This window comes from Coenobita brevimanus, chromosome 115 (genome assembly GCF_032717465.1).
Source record: "Coenobita brevimanus isolate Jiangsu-jjx chromosome 115, ASM3271746v2, whole genome shotgun sequence".
Classification (NCBI taxonomy): Eukaryota; Metazoa; Arthropoda; class Malacostraca; order Decapoda; family Coenobitidae; genus Coenobita; species Coenobita brevimanus.
This window is the reverse complement of record NC_137068.1, coordinates 16,962,031-16,984,903: the sequence shown is the minus strand read 5'-3', so window position 1 is coordinate 16,984,903 and position 22,873 is coordinate 16,962,031. Positions and strand designations below refer to the sequence as shown.

At 40.2% G+C, this 22,873-nt stretch overlaps 1 protein-coding gene across 1 annotated transcript in view; it reads left to right on the top strand.

Moving 5' to 3' along the window:
• The window catches only part of LOC145418641 (uncharacterized), a 161,954-nt gene that overhangs the window by 98,210 nt on the left and 40,871 nt on the right, over positions 1–22,873 (top strand). The window contains exons 6-8 of the mRNA XM_080287003.1: positions 17,250–17,431; positions 18,215–18,356; positions 18,503–18,886. Coding sequence (XP_080143129.1) covers positions 17,250–17,431; positions 18,215–18,356; positions 18,503–18,886 — 708 coding nt within the window. The remainder of the gene's footprint in view (positions 1–17,249; positions 17,432–18,214; positions 18,357–18,502; positions 18,887–22,873) is intronic.

The window sequence follows — 22,873 nt, the reverse complement described above, 5'->3', positions numbered from 1 at the left end:
TTTCCTTGGGGGAAGCAGCCTAGGTATATAGATATAGATAGATAGATTTTTAGTTAGTTGTTTTCTGGGGAGGGACACTAACCCTCCGCCAACCCACTTGCTGTCACGTAGGTAACGCGTGTTGGTTGGTTATAAGGTTACCACCCAGTACTGTATATACTTTCCTGGTTTACAGGAAAACATTTGGCTTGCCACTCAATGTAGAGCTAGCCTAAAAAAAAGTACCAGGAGTAGACTGTAGCACCAGTCGAGCAGGGCAGTACTCCCGAGGTGGATGGAAAGCTGATGACAGGGAGTGCTGGAGCTCCCGTTTCATCAGCCCTCAGGACTAGTTCCTGACCATCCCCCTTTGCTGAACTTTTTCAGTGTCTCAGTTACACAGAGAGTAGGCCAGCATGCTCTCCAGTACAAATTTCTCTATCTATCTTCACCAAACTACATGCACAGTACACACTACACTTCCTATTCAAAATTCACCAAAATGGCATCAATTCACCCAGCCTCAGAGTCCCCAGGGGGGGGGGACCATAAATGCCCCCGCCATCTGCCCCTCTCCCAGTGACGACTCGAGGTGCCTGGAACCACTGTCTGACTCTCTTCTTCTTCATTTCTGCAACATTCACGGCCTTTCATCTAACTTTCGCTCTGTTGAGCACCACCTCTCCTCCTCTAAACCTCACCTTCTTTTTCTAACGGAGACTCAGCTGTCTGAGGCAACTGACAGCAAACCCTTTTCTGTATCCTCCTACTTTCTCTATACTCATTTCAAAGCCAAAGGTGGCTGTTGTGTATACATACGCAACGACTTATCTTGCTCTCGTGTTCCTGAACTTGATTCTTCTGAATTCTCCACTCTCTGGCTTCGGCTTTCCTGTCATTCTCTGACTAAATATATCTGTGCTGTTTACTTATCCCCTAATTCTACTGACTATCAAAAATTCTTCGACTATCTTACTTCTACGATGGAACACATTCTGTCCATTTCTCCTTTCTCTGAAATCTCCATTCTTGGAGATTTCAATGTTCACCACCACCTTTGGCTCTCCTCTCCTTTCACGGATCCACCTGGTGAACAAGCCTACATCTTTTCTATCCTTAATGACCTAGAGCAGCTTGTACAGCACCCTACCCGTATCCCTGACCGCCTTGGAGAGAGCTCCAACATACTTGACCTCTTCCTCACAACTAATCCTTCTGCTTACCCTGTTAATCTTTTCTCTCCGTTGGGCTCCTCCGATCACAACCTTATTACCTTAACCTGTCCTATCGCTCCAGTACGGCCTGCGGACCCTCCAGGGAAACGTCGTCTCTGGCATTTTGGAGCTGCGGACTGGGAGGCCCTCAGGCAGTACTTCTTTGATTTTCCCTGGAATGATTATTGCTTCCATGGCCTTGAGCCATCTGAGTGTGCCTTGCGCATTACGGAGGTTATTCTCTCGGGCATGGAAGCATACATTCCTTTCTCATATCCTTTGACTAACGCAAGAAAGCCTTGGTTTAATCACGCTTGTTCTAATGCTGTCCGCAACAAGGAGAAGGCCTACAAAAGGTACCGGAGCCAATCCACCCCTGAATCACATAATCTTTACGTTTCTGCCTGGAATCGTGCTAAGTCTGTTCTTCGCTCTACTAAAAATAATTTCATCCATACTAAATGCTCTCAACTCTCCAACTCGAATTCTTCCCGCTCCTTCTGGCACCTTGCCAAAAATCTTTCTAACAACTTTACCTCATCATCCTTCCCTCCTCTTTTCTACTCTGATGGTTCTGTAGCTATTTCTTCTACTGATAAAGCAGATCTCTTCGCACAGACTTTCTCCTCCAATTCCACCTTAGACGATTCCGGTGCTGTTCCTCCATCACTTCCCCCCTCTGACTTCCTCATGGCTGACATTAAAATTTCTTCAGTTGATGTATTTTCTGCCATTACTGGCCTCAGTACTAACAAGGCATATGGGCCTGATGGGGTCCTTCCTTTTGTTCTCAAAAACTGTGCTTCTGTGCTTACACCCTGCCTAGGCAAACTATTTCGCCTTTGTCTGTCAACTTGTACCTTTCCTTCTTGCTGGAAGTTTGCTCTCATTCAGCCAGTCCCAAAGAAGGGTGACCACTCCCAACCCTCCAACTATCGTCCAATTGCTTTAACGTCCTGTATTTCAAAAGTTTTCGAGTCAATTCTTAATAGAAAAATTTTAAGGCATCTTTCCTATCACAACCTTCTTTCCGATCGTCAGTATGGGTTCCGTCAGGGAAGCTCCACTGGCGATCTTCTCACCTACCTTTCAGACTCCTGGTCATCCTCCTTTCGGGACTTTAGCGAAAGCTTTGCCATTGCACTTGACATCTCAAAGGCTTTCGATCGAGTCTGGCATAAATCTTTAATTTCCAAACTGCCCTCCTATGGTTTCTATCCTTCTATCTGTGCCTTCATCGCTAGCTTCCTTTCTGGTCGTTCTATAGCCGCTGTCGTAGACGGCCATCGTTCTTCTCCTAGATCTATCAACAGTGGTGTTCCTCAGGGCTCTGTCCTATCACCAACTCTCTTCCTCTTATTCATCAATGATCTTCTAAGCTGTACATCTAACCCTATCCACTCATACGCTGATGACTCCACCCTTCACCTTTCCATTCGGTTCCCGCAACGCCCATCTCAACAGTTACTTCAAGAAACAAGGGATGAGGCTATGGCACACCTAATGTCTGACTTGGCTCATATCTCTGACTGGGGTAAAAATAATATGGTTGTCTTTAATGCATCTAAGACTCAGTTCTTACACCTATCAACCCGACAAAATCTTCCACAGGTATACCCACTAATGTTTAATAATATTCAGCTTAATCCTGCATCATCCTTGAACATGCTTGGGGTTTCATTTACTCAGGACTTATCTTGGAAAGATCATATTACATCTCTTGTAAAATCTGCTTCCAAGAGATTGGGTGTGCTAAGCCGACTCCGCTCTTTCTTTACCCCTGCACAATTGTTGACTCTATACAGGGGTTTTATCCGCCCCTGTGTGGAGTACAACTCTCATGTGTGGGGAGGCTCCCCACATACAGCTCTTCTCAATAGGGTGGAGTCAAAGGCTTTTCGTCTCATTAACTCTCCTCCTCTTACTGACTCCCTTCAACCTCTGTCTCTTCGCCACACTGTTGCATCTTTATCTCTTTTCTATCGCTACTTTAATGGTCACTGCTCCTCTGAAGTGTCTGCTTGCATTCCTCCACCTCTACGACGGGCGCGTAGCACCCGTCTGGCAGCAAACTCTCATCCCTTTTCTGTCCAACTCTCTAATGCAAGAGTTAACCGTTACTCCCAGTCTTTCATTTATGCAACAGGTCAGCTCTGGAACTGTCTCCCTCTGTCTGTATTTCCTCCTGCCAATGATCTCCAGTCTTTCAAACGTAGTGTGTCCAGGCATCTGAAAATGATCGGATCTAGAATTTTGCTCTCTATTGTATTTTGTTTTTCTCTTGGAGGGAACTGTTACTGCGGGCTCTTGGCCTTTGGTTCCTTCTTCCTCGCATAAAAAAAAAAAATAAAAAAAAGTGGGTGGATGATGGGTGCGCCCACCTACCACATAATAGACCTTTTCCAGTGACGTCACAGAATCATGCGACTTTCGTTTATGACTCCATACTGGACGGCAAACTCTTCGCAGTAATGGCTGTCCAGACAGGGCTGTCCGAGATGGAGCTCTCAGAAATATGCAGAAATCTTGATCAGCGCCATCAGAAACTGTACCAGAAGAAGATAAAGTGTTTGGAGCTGGATCCGTGCACCATATCCAGGGAGAAATTTACCAGATTCAAGGATTGGTTTCTGAAACCAGATCTCAGATACGGCGATTTTTACCATTATTTGGTAAACACTCCGTCAAAGTTCACTGGGGCATCCCTCAAGATGAATAGACATGTCATGTTGCTTTTGTGTAATGTAGGTAGCTGGAAAAGACATACAGTACACGTTAATCTTCTTGATAAGTGGGACCAATGGGGAGACTGGGAATCTAGCATGTGATGAATGTAATTGGCTACCCAGTGATGTAGTTACTGTCCCCTCTTCAGAAAGTTCCAAGAATAGACTAAATAAGTATATAACAGGTACAGGTTGCATATACAAATTGTCATTTTTGTAGCCACACGTCTGTGAGAGCAGACTAGCTTGGGCCTGCTTGGGCTATTGAAGGCAGGGTGGATTATTCACACTCTTCTGGGAGCTGCCAAGCATGGGCTGTTCTAGGCAGGGTAGATTAGTCACACTCTTGCGGTAGCTGTCTTGCATGGGTCTATTGGCCTACTGCAGTTATCCTCTCTTCTTAATCTCTAAATTAGGTTCGAGGTTAGGCTGGTCGGTTTAGCTTGGTTTGATAAAACAGAACTGATTTCTGACAAATAAATGGGATTCATAATAATAACATTATAAAACAATGATAACAGAATTTCGGTATATTTCCAGAATTACATCCAGCTCATTTAAAGCTTATAGTTGTCTGGTGAAAGGGGGTTCTCACTCTTCTGCCTTGCAAAATAAATATGAACATCCTTTTCAATAATACTGCCATAAAATTAAAAACAGGCATGTGAAGTCAGACTCATATGAAGTGACTGTCACCAATCATAATTGTTACTTTTTTTTTTTTTTTTTAACTTGGCCCACAATTTCATTTTCCAGCTTATTTCATTGAGAGAAAAAGTCGATACCAAGGCTCTACATCCTCTCCATATCACTTCTTCGTGACTACCATCATCTTCTAGTGTTAATCTAGTGTGACAACTAAGAAATCTAGATGGGGGGATGGCAATTCTGGCCAAGGTAGAGTAAAAGGAGTATAGACCTTCCACCATACCATCAATCAGGCAGTGACTTTAAGTTGGTTAGGTATTAAAAAAAAAAAAATTCCAACCAAAATGAATATCAACTGATATTAGTCACACAAAACATGTGAGTTGGGTGTAACTCTGGAAATTTACTGCTAAAAAACATTTACTTTGGAAATTTCAGTAAGTCAAGGCCTAGATACATAAATACAGCCACTATATGTGTGAAGCAGTTTAAAAAGTTATGCCAAAATAGTATACAGTATGCCAAAACTGTTTATATTACTATTGAAGTTAACTTTTATATTAGCTACAACTGAAACATAACGCTGACACCAATTAAAATGAAGGTCATTTATTTCATGCTAATGAGTACTACAACATAAAACTTGAAGACTTGGACAACATACCTTACATGACTTAACATTTTATATTAACAGGAAAATCTAACTACATACAGCAGTAAAAGATAAATATAAATGGCTTTTGAAATAACCTCTAGTAATTACATATTGTTTATAGTCAGAAAAAAAAAAATGTATATTTAACTGGAGCACATACTGACAATTTGGCTTTCAGTGGAGCAACTTTTCTTATTAAGTATCATGGAAAACTATACACAGCAATACTAGTAGTTATTTCATTTTAACAGAAACAGTTTAGCTCAGGCTCATACTGGCGTAAACAAGTTTTATACTGTAGAATGGAAGTGTTCTGTATTCATAGTATTACAATGATCTATCATGAAACAAATAGCAGTTGGAAATGAACCACACTGTAAAATGTTGAAAAATATAAAACTTTAGGTTATAACCTAACCCAACCAAATCTAATCCAATGTAACCAAATCTTACCTTGAGTGTGACCAAACTTGCAATTTATTCAGTGTCACATTAGCACCTAACATTCTTAATCATCACTGCTGTGGAGAATTTATGTCTGAGTTCATTTGCATAAAACTGGATTAATACCTAAACAAGGCTTGTGACATGGACCCTCCCCTTATATTCCTATGCACACACATGGCCATGTGAGTTTTGTACACTGCAACAGCATAATCTGGATATCCCAGGACATCTGCTACTGTTAAGAATGATAAATATGACCATATTTACTCACAAATCATCAGCTCACCTGATATGAAATGCTTGCTACAGATTCGGGTGTAGGCTGTAGGTTGCCAGTTCTCCCTCCTCACGGCAGCTATCCACTTCTGTCGCTTTTCCTCCTTGTCTGGGAATCGGTAGAAGTGTATCCCACTTCCAGTAATCTGTCTTGTTTTACAGCCGAAGGCACAACAGTGGAATACCATTGTGGAATCTGCAATTCTCTCTCTCTAGACGTCCAACAATTTGCCGTCCAGTATGGCGTTGTAAACAAAAGTCACATAACCCGTGACGTCACATGGAAAAGATCTGTACTATAAATGCCCATCAAAAACATGCATTACTTTGCACTTCATAATTTAAGTCTCAAGCATATGCAGTAACTAACTCTTACTTTATTTCTTTCACAGACTGATTTACCTTTTGTTTATTTCAGTGGCATTTCCAAAACAATTTCCACTGAATGTGCAACAAATCAAATATGCCGATAGCTAACATTATTAGTATTATAGGACAGTAACCATTATTGTTTTGGTCTTCAGCAATATAGCTTACCAATGCCTCTGAGTGTTGGGGTTTTTTACTAAATGAAATATAAATGTCTTGTAGAAATTTTGTAGCTTCTTGTAGTGTGTTTTGTAGATCAGTTATACATATATTAGACTCGTGGACGAGGGGTTGTTATACGTTAGTTATGTAAGTAGGTAATCTTCGTTCCCTTTTGTCATGCAATGACAGGAGAGGTAAAGATAAGTATGGGACTATTTTTGACTTGGAAATATTAACAAAGTTTCTCACATACGAGTGAAGTATAGAGTCCCACTAGCTACCTCCCTTTCTTGCTGTCTCTCTCTCTGCCACCCTCTCACCCCTGTTGCTAGCCTCTTTCTCTCCACTACATGTCGGTTCCATGGCTAGCCCTTTTCTGATCTCTGATTTCTACATTCTTGTTTAGCAGGGGTCGTGTCACGTGGGCTATACTGTCGTGGAAATGTTCTAGAAGCCTGTGTGTGTGTGTGTGTATGGTCACGAGGTGCTGTTTGTGGGTTATTGTGCTAGTGTGAGACATTCTGGAGAGGTTCTAACGTCACTTCCTTTGGTCCCTAGGTTTAACAATGACCTAACCTCTAGACTATATTATGTATGTTGCTGGCTATTATGTATTAGGATATTTTACAGTCCTGACATCGCTCGGTCACGTCAGCTGGTGGTCCTCCGACAGCAATCATCATTGACATATGCTTATCTATTAATACATAATATTGATTATAATATTGCATAGATATAATATTCATGTTAATATTGCAATGATCCAGTAATATTACATTTTAAACAAGTTGTATATATAATTGAACAAATGCAATATGGTTATATTTGTTACTGTATGACATATTGTAAGATGTGTATGTATAACTGTCATATGCATATAACTGTGCAATGGTAATACTGCTAGGTCATTACGTTACATATAGGGTTATCCCTTTAGTAATGTCTAATATTTCACCTAGCTAGTATGATGATTCTGGTAATACAGAACTGTAGCAAGATTGTATTAATTGTTACCTAATTGAATTTTTTATTGTACATAATTGTATTATAATAACTGTAGCAACTGTAAAATAATTGTATTAAAATTGTGGTAATATTGTAGTAACATCGTAGTATTACAGAATTGTACTAACATTGTATGAATTGTTACTCAATAACTATACTGTACATAATTGTGCTGTAATTGTTACATATCGTTTGTAGTTACATAATGGGCCAGTGCACTGAGTGGTCCTGACATCTGGTGGGAGTCTCTGAACTTCTCCTAGAAATACGTGTTGCGGGTTTCAAAGATAAATTTTTCTATGCGCTTTCATGTAGTTTCCTCAAATCACGAAATTTTTCAAATGCGTTTGACAATAATGCTATTGGTAAGTGGCATTAGAGGAAAAAAAAAAAATCGTAAAACAGGAATCATCATCTCCATGGAATTAACTTCTACACATAATTTACTATTCAGTAAACATCCAATATATATATGGTGTAAGACTATAACATGGTAAATACATGAGGAAATACTTTCATGCACAAATTTTGCCATATTTTAAAATTCATTGTCGGAGCAATGTACGAATGTTTTGCTGATTGCTCTCCACTCAACGCCTCTTCTACATCGCGTCTCCCACAGCCTACGACGTTTGGCGTCCATATTTAATGGAAACCTGGCCCATCCTTTCACTTGTTTCATGAATGGGTGCTGGTCTGCGCTGAAAGTTGAATCTGATTTGCAGTCAGCCACGGCGCAAAGTTCGTCATTTTGCTAACTGTTCTTATTGTCGATGTCACACCGCTAACTGCTAAGTATAGAAACCCACAACTCTCAACACTGACTGAATAAATCACATGGTTAATCAATGAAATACTCCCAATTCTCCGTGAATAGCCTGTCCGGAATATGTACCATAATACTGACAAGCACTACATTCTATGATTCTTGTTATCCTCTGTTCTATCCTCCACAGCACTCCGCTACCTAGCAATAGCCGCTAACAACTGCACTTCCAAGGCAGTGTAAGGGAGAAATACCAATTAAAAAAAGTGTCATGTATATACATCCCTAGAAATCACCTGATAGGAGTAGAACATACTTTTGAATACTATTTTTCCCAAACCCATCTTCTTTATAAGGCCATGAATATTGTAGAACCCTTAGTTTTGCTGGTGTAAACCTGATGTTCAACGTAACAACACTCAGTTTTAGCTGGCTTTGGGTAGAATAACATGAAATATTGGTAGCTGTAACCCTCACACCCGCGACAGGCGCATCTGGGAGAAGTTCACAGACCCACCAAGATGTCAGGACCACTCAGTGCACTGGCCCATTGTAGCAAGTGTAACATAATTCTAGTAACACTGTAGTAATATTGTAGTAACACTGTAGTAATACATAACTAACATTTTATGAATTGTTACATAATTGCATTGTAATTGTTATATATCGTTTGTAGTTGCATAACTGAAGCATCTGTAACATAATGCAATCGTTTGTCGCTACATAATTGTTGTAATTGCAGTAATATTGTAGTCACTGCAGTCCTGACATCGCTAATCCGGTCATGCTGCGGTCGATGATAGTAATGAGGTGCCTTGCCACTGGCTCGTGGAGAACAACAATTTGCTTTTTGTTTCACTTATAGGAGTTTATGGTATTTTGGCATTTGTAGTAACACATCTATTTTCATTTGTTTGTTATGCGATCTTACTGTGTGTGTGTGTGTGTGTGTGTGTCTGTGTGTGTAAGTGTGTGTTTGTGTGTGTGTGTGTGTGTGTGTGTGTGTGTGTGTGTGTGTGTTTTAATTGATTTTCTATAGTTTGTTTTTCTTCGTTTGTCTACGCTTTTTCGGTGTTGTCCGAGGTTGCATAATTGCTGGCTAATTCCCTTGGGACCCTTTTTTAAGGTTTAGTTTATATTGTACAGATATTACTGAAAATGGTATTACATAGCCCCATATTTTGTTATTTTATATAAAAAATATATATACACTATATACAGTATTAACTATATACACTGATTTGTTGTTCACTTGTACCTATCGTGGGCAATATATGTGTCAACACTGTGTGGAAATCTTTGTCTTCACGATTGTGTGAAAGATGTTCATTCTTGCTAACGTCAGTTGTGTTGGCCAATTTTTTTTCTGGTTTTCCTTGTAACTTACTTTGTCTGTGTCCACTATTGTGGTACCACTCTAAATTGGTGGCCAGGGTGGGGCTCCAACCTCTGTACAGTTGCCACGTTTTCCATACCCACGATTCTCTCTCTCTCTCTCTCTCTCTCTCTCTCTCTCTCTCTCTCTCTCTCTCTCCTGGGAGATGTGCGTCACCCTGGGGAATTTTGTTTCTTTTATGAGTGACATAAACTTGTGCTTTCATTTCTTTATTTTGTTTTTATTATATCTAATTATATTTAAAAATATTGTTTTACATATGGCGGCAGATGACCTCGCTGTTGTGGTGCCATCATTTGTTTTCATTCAATCATTCTCTCCCTCCTTCCTTCCCTTCCTTCCTACATCTCTCCCTCAGCTTGATAATGCACTCAACATTGCCCCTGGCCTGCCTTCTCTCTCTCTCTCTCTCTCTCTCTCTCTCTCTCTCTCTCATCTATGGTATTTTAGGATACATTTTTGTTATTTTCTTTTACATTATATTGTACATTATATTTAGCTTGACTATGTAGATGCGAGGAGGGGGCTAGCTGAGCTGCCATCCTGAGTCAAGGACACAATGGAAAGTGACACGAGGAAGCTCTGGCCGGGTCAGACTGGGTCTGTGTGTGTTTCCGCTCACGAGGGTTAATGTATTATTTTTTTAAACTAAGAAATTGGCATATTTTTACTTATATCCCTGCACATTATCTTATAATCATAATTGTGACATTATTACCCACACCAGAACTACGGTAAAAGCCAATAAGTGACTTTTTTTTTTTTTTTAAGCAATGCTGTAAAATATTTATGCCACGTTTCTGTATTGCCGTATAAATATTTCATGCATATTAAGTTTAATGTTCTTTCAAATATCATGATGTTAGAAAAGGTTAGGGAGAGGGGAGGAACCCCTGTAGTGCTTGGTGTTTTACCAAGGTGGCGGGTTGGAAGGGAATGGTTGAGCAGGGCAATAGGGTTTAATTGCCGCCTTGAAAGGTATTGCAAAATTAATGCAATACCTTTCATAGACAGCTGGGACCGGTTTTATGGACGAAGTGCCTTGTATAGTTGGGATGGGACTCATCTTAGCAGGCAAGGAGTTACTGTTTTAGCTGGAATGATAGATAGGGAGTTGGAGGGATTTTTTCGAGATTGAAAAGTAGGTGTACAGGAAGATGCAGCAACTACAGTCAGAAATCATTATTACCATGTTTGGATAGATGCATCGATACTTGCAAAATTAAGAACAAAAGTTCAACCAATAGTGTAGATACATCCACTCAGGCACCTCAAATTGAGCAGGCGATGATAGATGATAGAACAAGCGATGATAGAAGGGCGATAAGCGATAGTACAAAAAATTGTTATATTAGTAAAGTAAAGAGTTTCCCAGTTAGTAATAAAATAAATAACAGTAAATGCCAAGGTAAAGGCATAACTACTCGTAATAATCTGAAAGTGTACTACACAAACAGCCGGAGTTTACGTAATAAAATGGATGAACTGAGGGCTTTAATTTGTACAGAGAAAATAGACATTGCCGTTATTAGTGAAACTTGGATGAATACAGACACTCGAGAATTTTTAGCAGAATATCAGATAAAAGGCTATAATATTTTTGTGTCAAACCGTCAGGGAAGAAAGGGGGAGGGGTAGCTATTTATGTAAAGGATTCATTAAACTGTTACAATAAAGCAGACATTAAAGTAAATAGGGACACAGAAAGTGTCTGGGTTGAAATTAGTAACAATAGGGAGAAATTAGTCTTAGGAGCAATTTACAGATCTCCAAAATTAAGTAGAGCTGATAGTAAATACCTCTGGAGGAAATTAGGAAAGCATCACAGTCCAGCTTAGTAATAATTGTTGGGGACCTTAATCTGCCAAGGATAGATTGGAGAAATCAGACAGGAGATGCAGAGTCAGAGGAATTTCTAGAGGTAGTACAGGATAATTTCCTTTATCAGTATATAAGGGAGCCCACCAGAGGTAATAATATACTTGATTTGGTTTTAGCTAATAAAGAAAATATCATTAGCGATATAGAGGTTGGTGGACGACTTGGTAATAGCGATCATGAAGAAATTAAGTTCAAATTTATTTGGGATGTCTGTTCCACTGAAAATACCTCCACCGTTCCTAATTTTCGTCTAGGAGATTTCGATGGCTTAAGAGCTTATTTTCGAACGGTATTCCACAGGGAGATTAGCTATTTGAGGGAATGTCAGGTTAGTGGGGATCCCCAGGTCATAGGTCAGGCGCAGGAAGCACGTGGGGACGTCCGTCAGGTGTCTGTGAGGGGGGAGGTGGTAGATAGGAATGTAGTCCAGGTGACGGAAATTAACTCAGCTCCAGTACCAAACAGACGTTCAACCAGTGAGAAGTATAACGAGTTAATAAATATAATATACGGAGGCCAAGATAGATATATTCCTTCAAAACCGTTTAGAACTAACAATTCAGAACCAAGATGGTTAAACAACAGATTAAAATCTCTCATAGGCCAAAGGAAAGGAATATATAGAAAAATAAAACGTGGAGAGGAACACTTACGTAACCGGTACACAATTTTAAATAGAGAAGTAAAGAGGGAGATAAGAAAAGCAAAGAGAAGTTATGAAATTAAGGTTGCCAGTGAATCAAAAGTAAACCCCAAGGGTTTTTATCAAATGTACCGAACGAAAAATAAAGATAGGATAGGACCACTCAGAACAGAATCAGGTGACATTACCAGTGAAGATAAAGAAATGTGCTCCATCCTAAATAATTATTTCATATCAGTATTCACCAAGGAAAATCTAAGCCTGATCCCTCAAGCAGCAAATATTTACCATGAGAATACGGAAAATATTCTTAGTAAAATAACCATTAGTAAGGAGGACGTATTGAAAGAAATTAACAAGTTAAAACCTCAAAAATCGCCAGGTCCGGACGATATATATGCAAAAATTATAAAAGAAACCAAAGAAGAATTATGTCAGCCACTTTTAACGTTATTTAATGACTCTTTAAGTTCAGGAGAAGTTCCAGAGGCGTGGAAAACCGCAAACGTAGTGCCCATCTTTAAAAAGGGTGATAAATCAGCTGCGTCGAATTATCGTCCGATAAGTCTAACGTCTATAGTAGGAAAAATGTTAGAGTCAATTTTGGCAAATAAGATTAGAGAACACTTAGAAAGATTTAATCTTATAAACGAAAGTCAGCACGGATTCAGGCAAGGACGATCCTGCCTCACAAATTTGTTGTCATTCTACTCGGAGGTCTATGAGGCAGTAGATAGCGATAAAGCTTACGATGTTATTTATCTGGACTTTAGTAAAGCTTTTGATAGAGTCCCACACGAAAGGTTAGTTAGAAAGGTTCGAGCACACGGTATAGACGGCGATATCTTAAAATGGATAGAATCCTGGCTGAAAGGACGAAAGCAGAGAGTATTAATAAATGGAACTAAGTCGGATTGGGGATTAGTAACTAGCGGTGTACCACAGGGTTCAGTACTCGGTCCCTTATTATTTATCATATATATAAATGATCTAGACTTAGGAGTCAATAGCAGAATCAGCAAATTTGCCGACGATACAAAAATAGGGCGTATCATTAACTCGACTGACGATTGCCATTACTTACAAAAGACCTCGATACATTGTCCAGATGGTCTAAAACTTGGCAAATGGAATTTAACGTTGAAAAATGTAAAGTATTTAACGTAGGCAAGACCATTGGAGATACTAAATACAGCTTAGATAACAAAGAAATTAGCAAATCGGAATGCGAGAGAGATCTAGGAGTTATGATTAGTAACGACCTTAAACCTAGGCAACAGTGCATTAATGCGAGAAATAAAGCAAATAGGGTCCTAGGATTTATTTCGAGAAGCGTGAGCAATAGATCATCTAAAGTAATACTGAAACTTTATCTAGCATTAGTAAGGCCACATTTAGACTACGCAGTACAATTTTGGTGTCCTTACTATAGAATGGATATTAATTCGTTAGAAAATGTACAGAGAAGAATGACTAAAATGATACATGACGTCCGGAACCTGTCATATGAAGACAGACTGAAAAGACTAAGTCTGCATTCGCTAGAGAGGCGTAGAGTAAGGAGACTTAATTGAGGTTTTTAAGTGGATGAATGGTATAAATAAGGGAGATATTAGCAAGGTACTTAAAGTGAGCATACAGGATAGAACTAGAAATAATGGTTTCAAACTAGAAAAATTCCGTTTCAGAAAGGAAATCGGTAGAAATTGGTTTGGTAATAGAGTAGTAGACGAATGGAATAAGCTACCTAGTAAAGTAGTTGCTGCCTCTTCCATTGAGAGTTTCAAGCATAGGCTAGATAAGCATATGACAAATAAGGGGTGGATATAGAATAAAGAAAATATTATAACCAATACTAATTAAAAAATAAATTTTCTTTTCAGGTTACACTATGATAGTCTCTATTCTCCTTTCACACTTTCCTGTAAAATGTCCACGCCAGTTTTTCTATACGGCGTGGTGTTCTTTCTGACTTTTTCCTGCCGGCTTCGGCTGGAGGGTTTGGAGGGCGGGGGAGAGCCTTCTTCTTTGCTATCCTTATCTCATTCTAGTAGTTCAGTTACTCTTCTAGGAGCTGCCTAGCATGGGCCAACCGGCCTACTGCAGTTATCCTCTCTTCTTATGTTCTTATATTATGTACGTTAACATTGTATTCGTATGTGTTTATCTTATTTGTGATGCCTTTTACATATATAACAGCAGTTTCACATCGTAAGTTTGGGAAACATAGCACCACTGTACAAAGGTTGGTGCCTCACCCTAGCCGCCAGTTTAGAGTAGTACCACCATAGGTAGCTTTAATTAATAAATGTTTAATACAGTTCTTTTAATCGCTCACTGCGTAACTGTGATAGTATGTTTTCTTTATTTTGTGGATGTAATGATGTATAGCTGTATGTATGAAACACGTATTTTATGTAGGTATAAATGGTAACACTCGTTAATAGTAAATAAATGCTATAGTAAATGAATGAATATATACAGTGTAGAATATTTATTGTTGGTGCAAGTATTTAGTGACTGAATTATGCAGATAACTGAAGCAGGTATATGTATTAAGTTGTAATTATACAGCACGTTTTAAATGTTTGTGCAAAAGGTGTCGTCTACCACTGTGTCTATTACTGTGTATTGTATAAATGAAGTAACTATGTAACTCACTATTTTACCGTGGTGGGAATGGTGTGAGTGGTGTTGTACGTGGTGATAGCGTTGTCCTTCACGAGTTGATTGACTTGTTATGGGGTGTCAGACACACGTTGATAGGCGTGGCGTCATCTCAGCAAACACACATGGTGACGTCCTTCCCACACTGGTAGCTGTGGTGAGTAAATGAGCAGCGACAAGTAACTTGAGTGAAGATGAGTGAGTAAGATGAGTTGTGAATATGGGCTTGGTATTTGCTGTCGTCATCACCCCTGCCTCAGCGTTGTGGTGGGTAGGTTGGAGAGAAGGGTGGGGTCAGGTGGGGGATGATGTAGTTGTGGGTTGTGAGTTAACTCTTGCTCTACGTTTGCTTGTTTTGTTTTTCTTTCTCAATTTATTCTTGGTTCTTTTTTCTTGTGATTTACTCATTGTGGGATGAAGAATGTCGCTACTTGTACTGTAGGTGCGTGTAGGCGATTATAGAGACGACTCGTAGACTTGTTACTTGTAGTTGATCATAGATGGCTGTAGTTCATTGGTTTGTCGTAGAAATTGGAATATTGTTTGTATCAATATTTTGTTAAACTACTGGCAAGGCGCCGTGTGACCTCATCACCTCTTCATCAGCGTGATGATCGGGGAGACGGAGGGGAGTTGGAGAGAATACTGTCAGGAGCTGGTTGTAAGTTGTTGGTTGTGAGAGGTATTGTTTGTTTTCTATCTTGATAATGTAGATTCAATTGTACACTCGTGTACTTGTAGGCTCATAGGCTTGTAGATGCGTAGACTCGTAGGCTTGTAGCTTGTATTTTGTAAATATTCACCGTAGATTTGAAGACGTGGTTCGTACTTCTGCTGCCACCATATCTTGTAGAAACTTTGTAGCTTCCTGTAGTGTGTTTTGTAGATCAGTTATACATATATTAGACTCGTGGACAAGCGGTTGTTATACGTGAGTAGTTTTGTAAGTAGGTAAACTTCGTTCCTTTTTGTCATGCAATGACAGGAGTGGTAAAGGTTAGTATGGGACTATTTTTATTTGTCTTGGAAATATTAACAAAGTCTCTCACACATGAGTGAAGTATAGAGTCCCGCTAGCTACATCCCTGTCTCGCTCTCTCTCTCTTTGTCACCCTCTTGCCCCTGTTGCTAGCATCCTTCTCTCCACTACCTGTCGATTCCATGGCTAGCCCTTTTCTGATCTCTGATTCCTACATTCTCGTTTAGCGGGGGTCATGTCACGTGGGCCATACTGTTTTGGAAATGTTCTAGAAGCCTGTGTGTGTGTATGGTCACGAGGCGCTGTTTGTGGGCTAATGTGCTGGTGTGAGACATTCTGGAGAGGTGCTAACGTCACTTCCCTTGATCCCTAAGTTTGACATTGACCTAACCTCTAGACTATATTATGTATGTTGCTGGGTATTATGTATTAAGATATTTTACAGTCCTGACAAATGTACTAAAGTAAATAAAAAATAAGATTGTGCCTCATTCTTTCTCAAGTAATGTCTTGTGCATAAAAGACATCTAGCTAGCTCAGAATCTAATATTTATGCAGTGTTATGGCAGATTAATGTTGGGTTTGGGTTGCTACAGATACAAAGATGTAGATAAATTTCAACATGATGCTTCAGTCTAGTTTATGACCAGAATCAGTTACATGAAATATATATATATATATATATATATATATATATATATATATATATATATATATATATATATATATATATATATATATATATATATATATATATATATATATATATATATATATATATATATATATATATATATATATATATATATATATATATATATATATATATATATATATATATATATATATGTATTTGGCATACATCTACAAACAAGAGGTCCGAAGTTCAATTCAAGAGTCAGTCATGACACATTTGGGAAGGATTTCTTTATCTCAGTCCATTCATACTTCAAACTGATAATGGAACCTGAATTACAAATTCAATGGTTGCATGTCATGGTCAAGAGGAATGTTTGGATGCTTTTCTTGTCGGTCCCACTTACCAACAACATCCCCCAGGCATCACAGACAAGGGACCTACACTGTAAATGTGATGGTTGTATGTTGCCATCTTTGGGAATACAGACGTACCACTCTTACCTCTCCATCCTCCAGCTAGTGTAAGTGCTTAAATCATCACACCTAGAAATGTAAGAGATCAACACCATATATCCGATGGTTTCTCACACTTACCACATATCCCCCAGCCTGTGTTTGTGCTTGTCATTACACTTAAAACTTAAATAGGAACTACCATTATAAATCTGATGGTTGTTTCCACCTACCTCTTGTATATCCCATACTGTGTACATGCTCAAGTCACCCCACCTAGAACTAAAATGAAAGCTTGCATTGTAAATTTGATGGTTCCTTCTACTTAACTATTATATCCCAAGGCTGTGTATGTGCTCAAATCATCCCCCCGTCTGGCGCTTGACCTGGTGCGTGGGGCGGGGCTGGACCTGGTGGCAGGGGAGTCATCTGGGTACAACTCTTCTGCTTCATCCGTGGCGGGGGACCAAACACCACCATCATCCGCCTCAGACCTCAGAGACTCAGACCACAGTGTTGCTAGCAGGTATGGGGGTTAGGTTACTGGTAAGTTAGGTAAGGGTATATTAGGTTATATCAGGTTTGGTTTGTTTGGGTTCATTTTTGGTTAGGTTAGGAGAAAAGACCCCACTCTTATCAGCCTCAGGCCCCCAAAACTCTGATCACAGTGTTGCTTGCAGGTATGCAGAGAAGTTAAGCTAGGCTGGGTTAAGGCAGGATAATTAAGGCTAAGTTACATCAGGTTTGGTTAGTCAGATTATGCAGGTTAGGTCAGAAGACCAAATACCACCCCCATCCACCTCAGACCCAAGGTACTCGAACCATAATGATGCCAGCAGGTATGATGACTTTCGATTCTGCCTCAATGGTTACTATTTGCACACAGTCACAATAATGAATACATTCTGACAATTAATTTGAATAAGATTTTTTTAAAAGTTTGAGACATTATCTTTCTTGAAGGAATACCTCATTTTAAGCAACATTCACTTAACATAGTTTTCAGGAATGCACATTCTGTACAGTGTTAAGTGAGGGATTACAGGACATCCTTATTATATGCCAGTGATATGTTCCAAAATACAACTTTTTCCATACAACTGGCCCTACAGACTGGGAAAAACTGGCATACCCAGTATCAGCTTTACACGTAGCAACAGAACTCTAACAATACGCACTCCATCTGTAAATTACTATGGAGTTAACTGGAAGGATGCCAAAAATGGCAATACTGTATATATAATGCAGACTTTCTATACAACATTTAACGAAAGTGCTCTGGCATACAGTAATGTTCTCTGTATCTCAGACTGAGTGCTGTGAGCCGTAACCTTATCCTGGATCGATCCCGAGGATGGCGTGAGATTGAGTCAGAGTGGGCCATGGCTGAGGCTGCTGAGAAGAGGAAGCAGCTACAGTCCTCTCAGAAGACACTTAAGACTAGGGCTCAGGTACAGTACAATGGCTGATATGACAGACTTTGTTATTAAATCATACTGCAATATATTATTAGATGTAACAATATACAGACTACTGGCATATGCTGCTGTACAATAACTGTGCTACAGGGGCTAACTTGCTTACATTTTCCTTGCAGCGAGATGCCAGCCACAGAATCAGTTCCATAAACAGCCGCTCCCTCAGCAACCTGAGTACCGCTCTGAGAGAGGAGGACAATCAAGAACAACGAACAGCCTTTAGAGAATCGAGCTGCTCCCCAACCCGCATCTTATCACACACACAACACCCACCACATATGCGTCACAATCCCCACACACTTCGAGCATCATATTCATACCACAAGTCATCACTAAGGCCTGCCAAGTCTACAAATGATATATCCGAGGACACCAGCCACAAGATAGCACTGGTGACCTCAGCTGACCCCCACGTCAACAACATAGTAGTGAGTGCAGGACCAAAGAATGAACGAGATGCGGTGTTGCGCCTTGACCAGCTCTCCAGTACATCCCCCAGCAGGGTGAGTGGATGTGGTTGTCCATCATCATTATCGTTTTCAACCTTATGTTTATTTTCCATGTCGTCTACCATAAATTAGACCAGTTCACCTGATAGCATTCCTGCATCTTGCTTTTTTTTTTTCTTTATGTGCTAGCTCTCAAGTAATACATCTAGATAGGTCAGCACACACTTCCTCATCCCGTGCTTTCCTCTGTTAGACTCTCCGTCAATGGCCTGGTATGTACTTCAATACTTTTAGACATCCTCACCCAACTCCCATAGATCATCCTCTTAGCATGTCCAAAACATCTCAGTTCCCTCTCCCTTTTATATTTGTACTTTTTATTATTGTTTTCTGGTATGGCTGATGGTTAGGCTTATGAGGTGGAGTCATGATTTTGAGAGGGTGAATGATATGTGAATGATTTTTGCCATCTTTATAACTGTTATTGCACTTTTGTGTTTTCTCATTTTTCGATTGTAAAGTACCTCATCCCACTTTAAGGTGGGAAAAAGTCAGTATGATGATAATTACATGATTTTCCATTACATACATATTTTGCTTACTGTCTCACTTTCATTGGAAACAAGTCTCTGGAGGTAAGGAGTGCAAAGTATTCACCTGAAGTGATCACTGTGAACTGAGTTTTTCATTTAAGCTAGAATTACAGTAGGTTTCGCGCTTAATATGGACCATGCAAAGTGCCGCCAAAATTGATACCACCAAAGCTGGGGCATTGACCTGTTGGAAAATAAGCTAATAGGGATAGGGCCCATAAGAAAACTCACTCCACTAGTGCACTTCCTACTTTAAATGAGTCCTAAAGTTACCGGTACCTGAAATGTTGCTATTAACCTCTGTAGCCAACCCCGTGAAACAGTGAACTCTGGGGGTGATGCAGTGTTACGTTTCTCTGCAACTGCATCATAAAAGAGGCAGGCCTGTTCTTGAATTTAGGGCCCTGACATATTAATGCCTTCCTGGGTCCTCGTATTCAACCGCCGTAACAAATAATGTTTAACCACTAGCATAACTGAGCTGTACTCGGTCACTGTTTTCACTCGTCTACCTCCGGCGCCTGGTTCAAAATACAGTACAGTACTTCTTCGCAAGGGCTAGACTGGTAGTTAATATTCTAATGTCCTGTACTGATCTGCCGGTTTAAATGTATTTTTCATAATTATATTGATCCAGTGATCAAGGAAAAACTATATATTTCATTGTGCAATTTATGTATAGTAATTCCTTTAAGACCTGGACGCCCATGTCTCAGACACCCCAAGTCCCGGACATTTTGGGCTTGGGTCCTCAGATGCCAAAAATGGCCAAAAAAAAACGTAAAAATGCAAAAAAAAAAAAAAAAAAAAATCAACCCTACTCTGAATTTGCTGCACAGTGACAAACAGCTGTGTTTTAGCGCATACTTCCTCCAACATCTGCTAGAGCATCCCTGCATCCTCCTCATTTCCTGCCTACCTACTGTTGTGCCTGCACACTTGTCACTATGGCTGCCCACATGCTCACTTTTGTGGTGGTGCCCTACCTGTTGCAGGCCCTGCTGTTCCTCTGCTGCCTCTTACTCATGTGTGTGATGATGGCCCTGCCGCCCGAGAGGAGGAAACAAGTGGTTCTGACTCTGAAAAAGAAGAGGGAGATATTGGAGAAGGCAGATGCGGGACGGTCGGCTTCATGCATCCTCCGAGAATTCAACCAGGCTCGCTTTACCTTGTTCAATATCAAGAAATCCCGGGACAAACCCACCCAATACACGGTAGACTTCGCATCGAAGATCCAAACACAATGTTCCGAGGAAGCACTCTCCCAGGTTTGCAGAAGTCGACCATTCCATGCTGATTTGGTATCGTCAACAACATGTTGCTGGTATGCTGGTGCGTGGTACAGAGCTGAAAGCTGCTGCTGAGAAGTTCGCAAGGTTACATGACACCCCAGACTTCAAGGCATCGGAAGGGTGGCTCTTCACTTTCAAGCTTTGACATGGACTTACCAACCGTAAGGCCCATGGTGAAGCTTTGGATGCCAACAAGGATGGAGCTGAAGAGTTTCAGCAGAAGGTGAAGGGCTTGATTAACAAGGAGGGCCTCACTCCCGGTCAAGTCTACAAAGCTGACACAACTGGTCTATTCTATCACTTGTTGCCCATAAACACCCTAGAAGAGGAGACAGAGAAGCATGTACCTGAATGCAGCTCTCCAAGCAGCAGATATCTGCTTTGTGTTGTGCCAATGCTGACAGCATGCACCAGCTCAAGCTTGTCATCGCTGGCTGTGCAAAGCAGCCTCGGTGCCTTCGTGGGTTGATGGATTTCCTCCCTGTCGTTTGGTACCATTCTGTGAAGGCTTGGTCCACAGGCAACATCTTCAAAGACTGGTTTCACCAGTACTTCATCAAGGAGGTTATCCATTATCAGACCAACACACTGGGAATCCCACACAACCAGGTAAAGGCTCTCCTTCTTCTGGACAATGCACCTGTGCATCTGCGCGACAAGGAGTTGGTGGCTGAGAATGGCCACGTTAGGTGCTTCATTTTTGCCAAATACTACTGCTCTCATCCAAACAATGGACCAAGGGGTGATCGTGGCTATGAAGAGGCTGTACCGTCGGATGTACCTGGATGAGGTGATGGTTGTTCTCGAGGATGAGGACAAGCGCAGGGAGGGCAGCAGACTGTGGAAAACCTTCACTGTCAGCCATCTACAAATGGGCGAATGCATGGAGGGAAGTCCCTGTCAAGACTCTGGAAAGTGGTTGGTCTTGTCTGCTTCTCGGAGCTGATGTGGTGCACAACTTTCTAGGTTTTGATGTGGATAACTTCCATGCGCGTCTTCGTGCGGCTGGTGATGAGGTGGATGTGGACGAAGTGCATGAGTGGTTGGATGACAATGAAGGCGATCCTGGGTATCAGATCATGTCTGATATTGAGATCACGTCTTCAGTTGCAGGTACAGTACCCTTGCGTCCAGTACAGTATGTTTGTCAGACATTACTACCGTACTGGACTACAGTACATCCGTACTGGACAATTAACAGACTTTATGGGAAAAATGAATAATGTTAGACAAGCATTGAAAAAGTCCCACCAAAATTCAACTTATCCCTTTCGCTCGCAGTAAGTTTCAGTAAGTTTCGCGTTCCACAACACATCACCTTTCTCCTCGACCCCTGCCGCACACTCCAAAAAAGTGTATTCTCAGCTTATTTTCTTCACCCAAACATATTTATTTTGCCACAAAACCTATATATTCCTATTCATCGATGTTTGTTCTACACGATAGGCAAAAAAAAAAAAAAAGTAAAAAACACACTATACGTAAGTTAGGGTGGTGTGAATAAACATTCGGAACATTCATCTCACTTCCCAACATCATAAATCGAATGTTTACTAATCAAACTCTACATGTTATACACCAATCGAAAGAGAAATTTATTAGCTTTTGAATGGGGGGGGGCTCCCAGTTTAATAGGAAGTATAGTGTTCGAGTAATAAGCGAAAAAGTAAAACCCATTTCCGACAGACAACAGATTTTTTATTTGGGGAGCTCTAGCAAAACATTTTTCTCAGCAGTTTTATGTTCTTATTTCATCATCCTATGCAGAATTTCACTGGCTTTCATTTGAGACCAAAATGTGATCCTACACCTCATAGTTCTTGAGTAAAATGCAAAAAACTACTGTGTACCCACCCATGCACTGAACCACCGTCAGCCGCGCTCACTTACGTTATTTTTCCCATAGCGCACAAACTTTTTTATGTTTGCTAGCTAGGCTTTTTTTGGTTTTATACCAACAACTATTATAAAATTACTTCTGTTTTGTTTTTAGTCCTCTCAGAAACCACACATGAACACCACACCTGTTGCTAGCAACTGAAACTGAAGCTGTACTTATTTCCCTGTCATTTGTGTTTGTGTAAATAACAATATATATCAATGTGTAAATATACTGACATTATTATAGGTAAATAAATAAATAAAAAAAAGAAAAT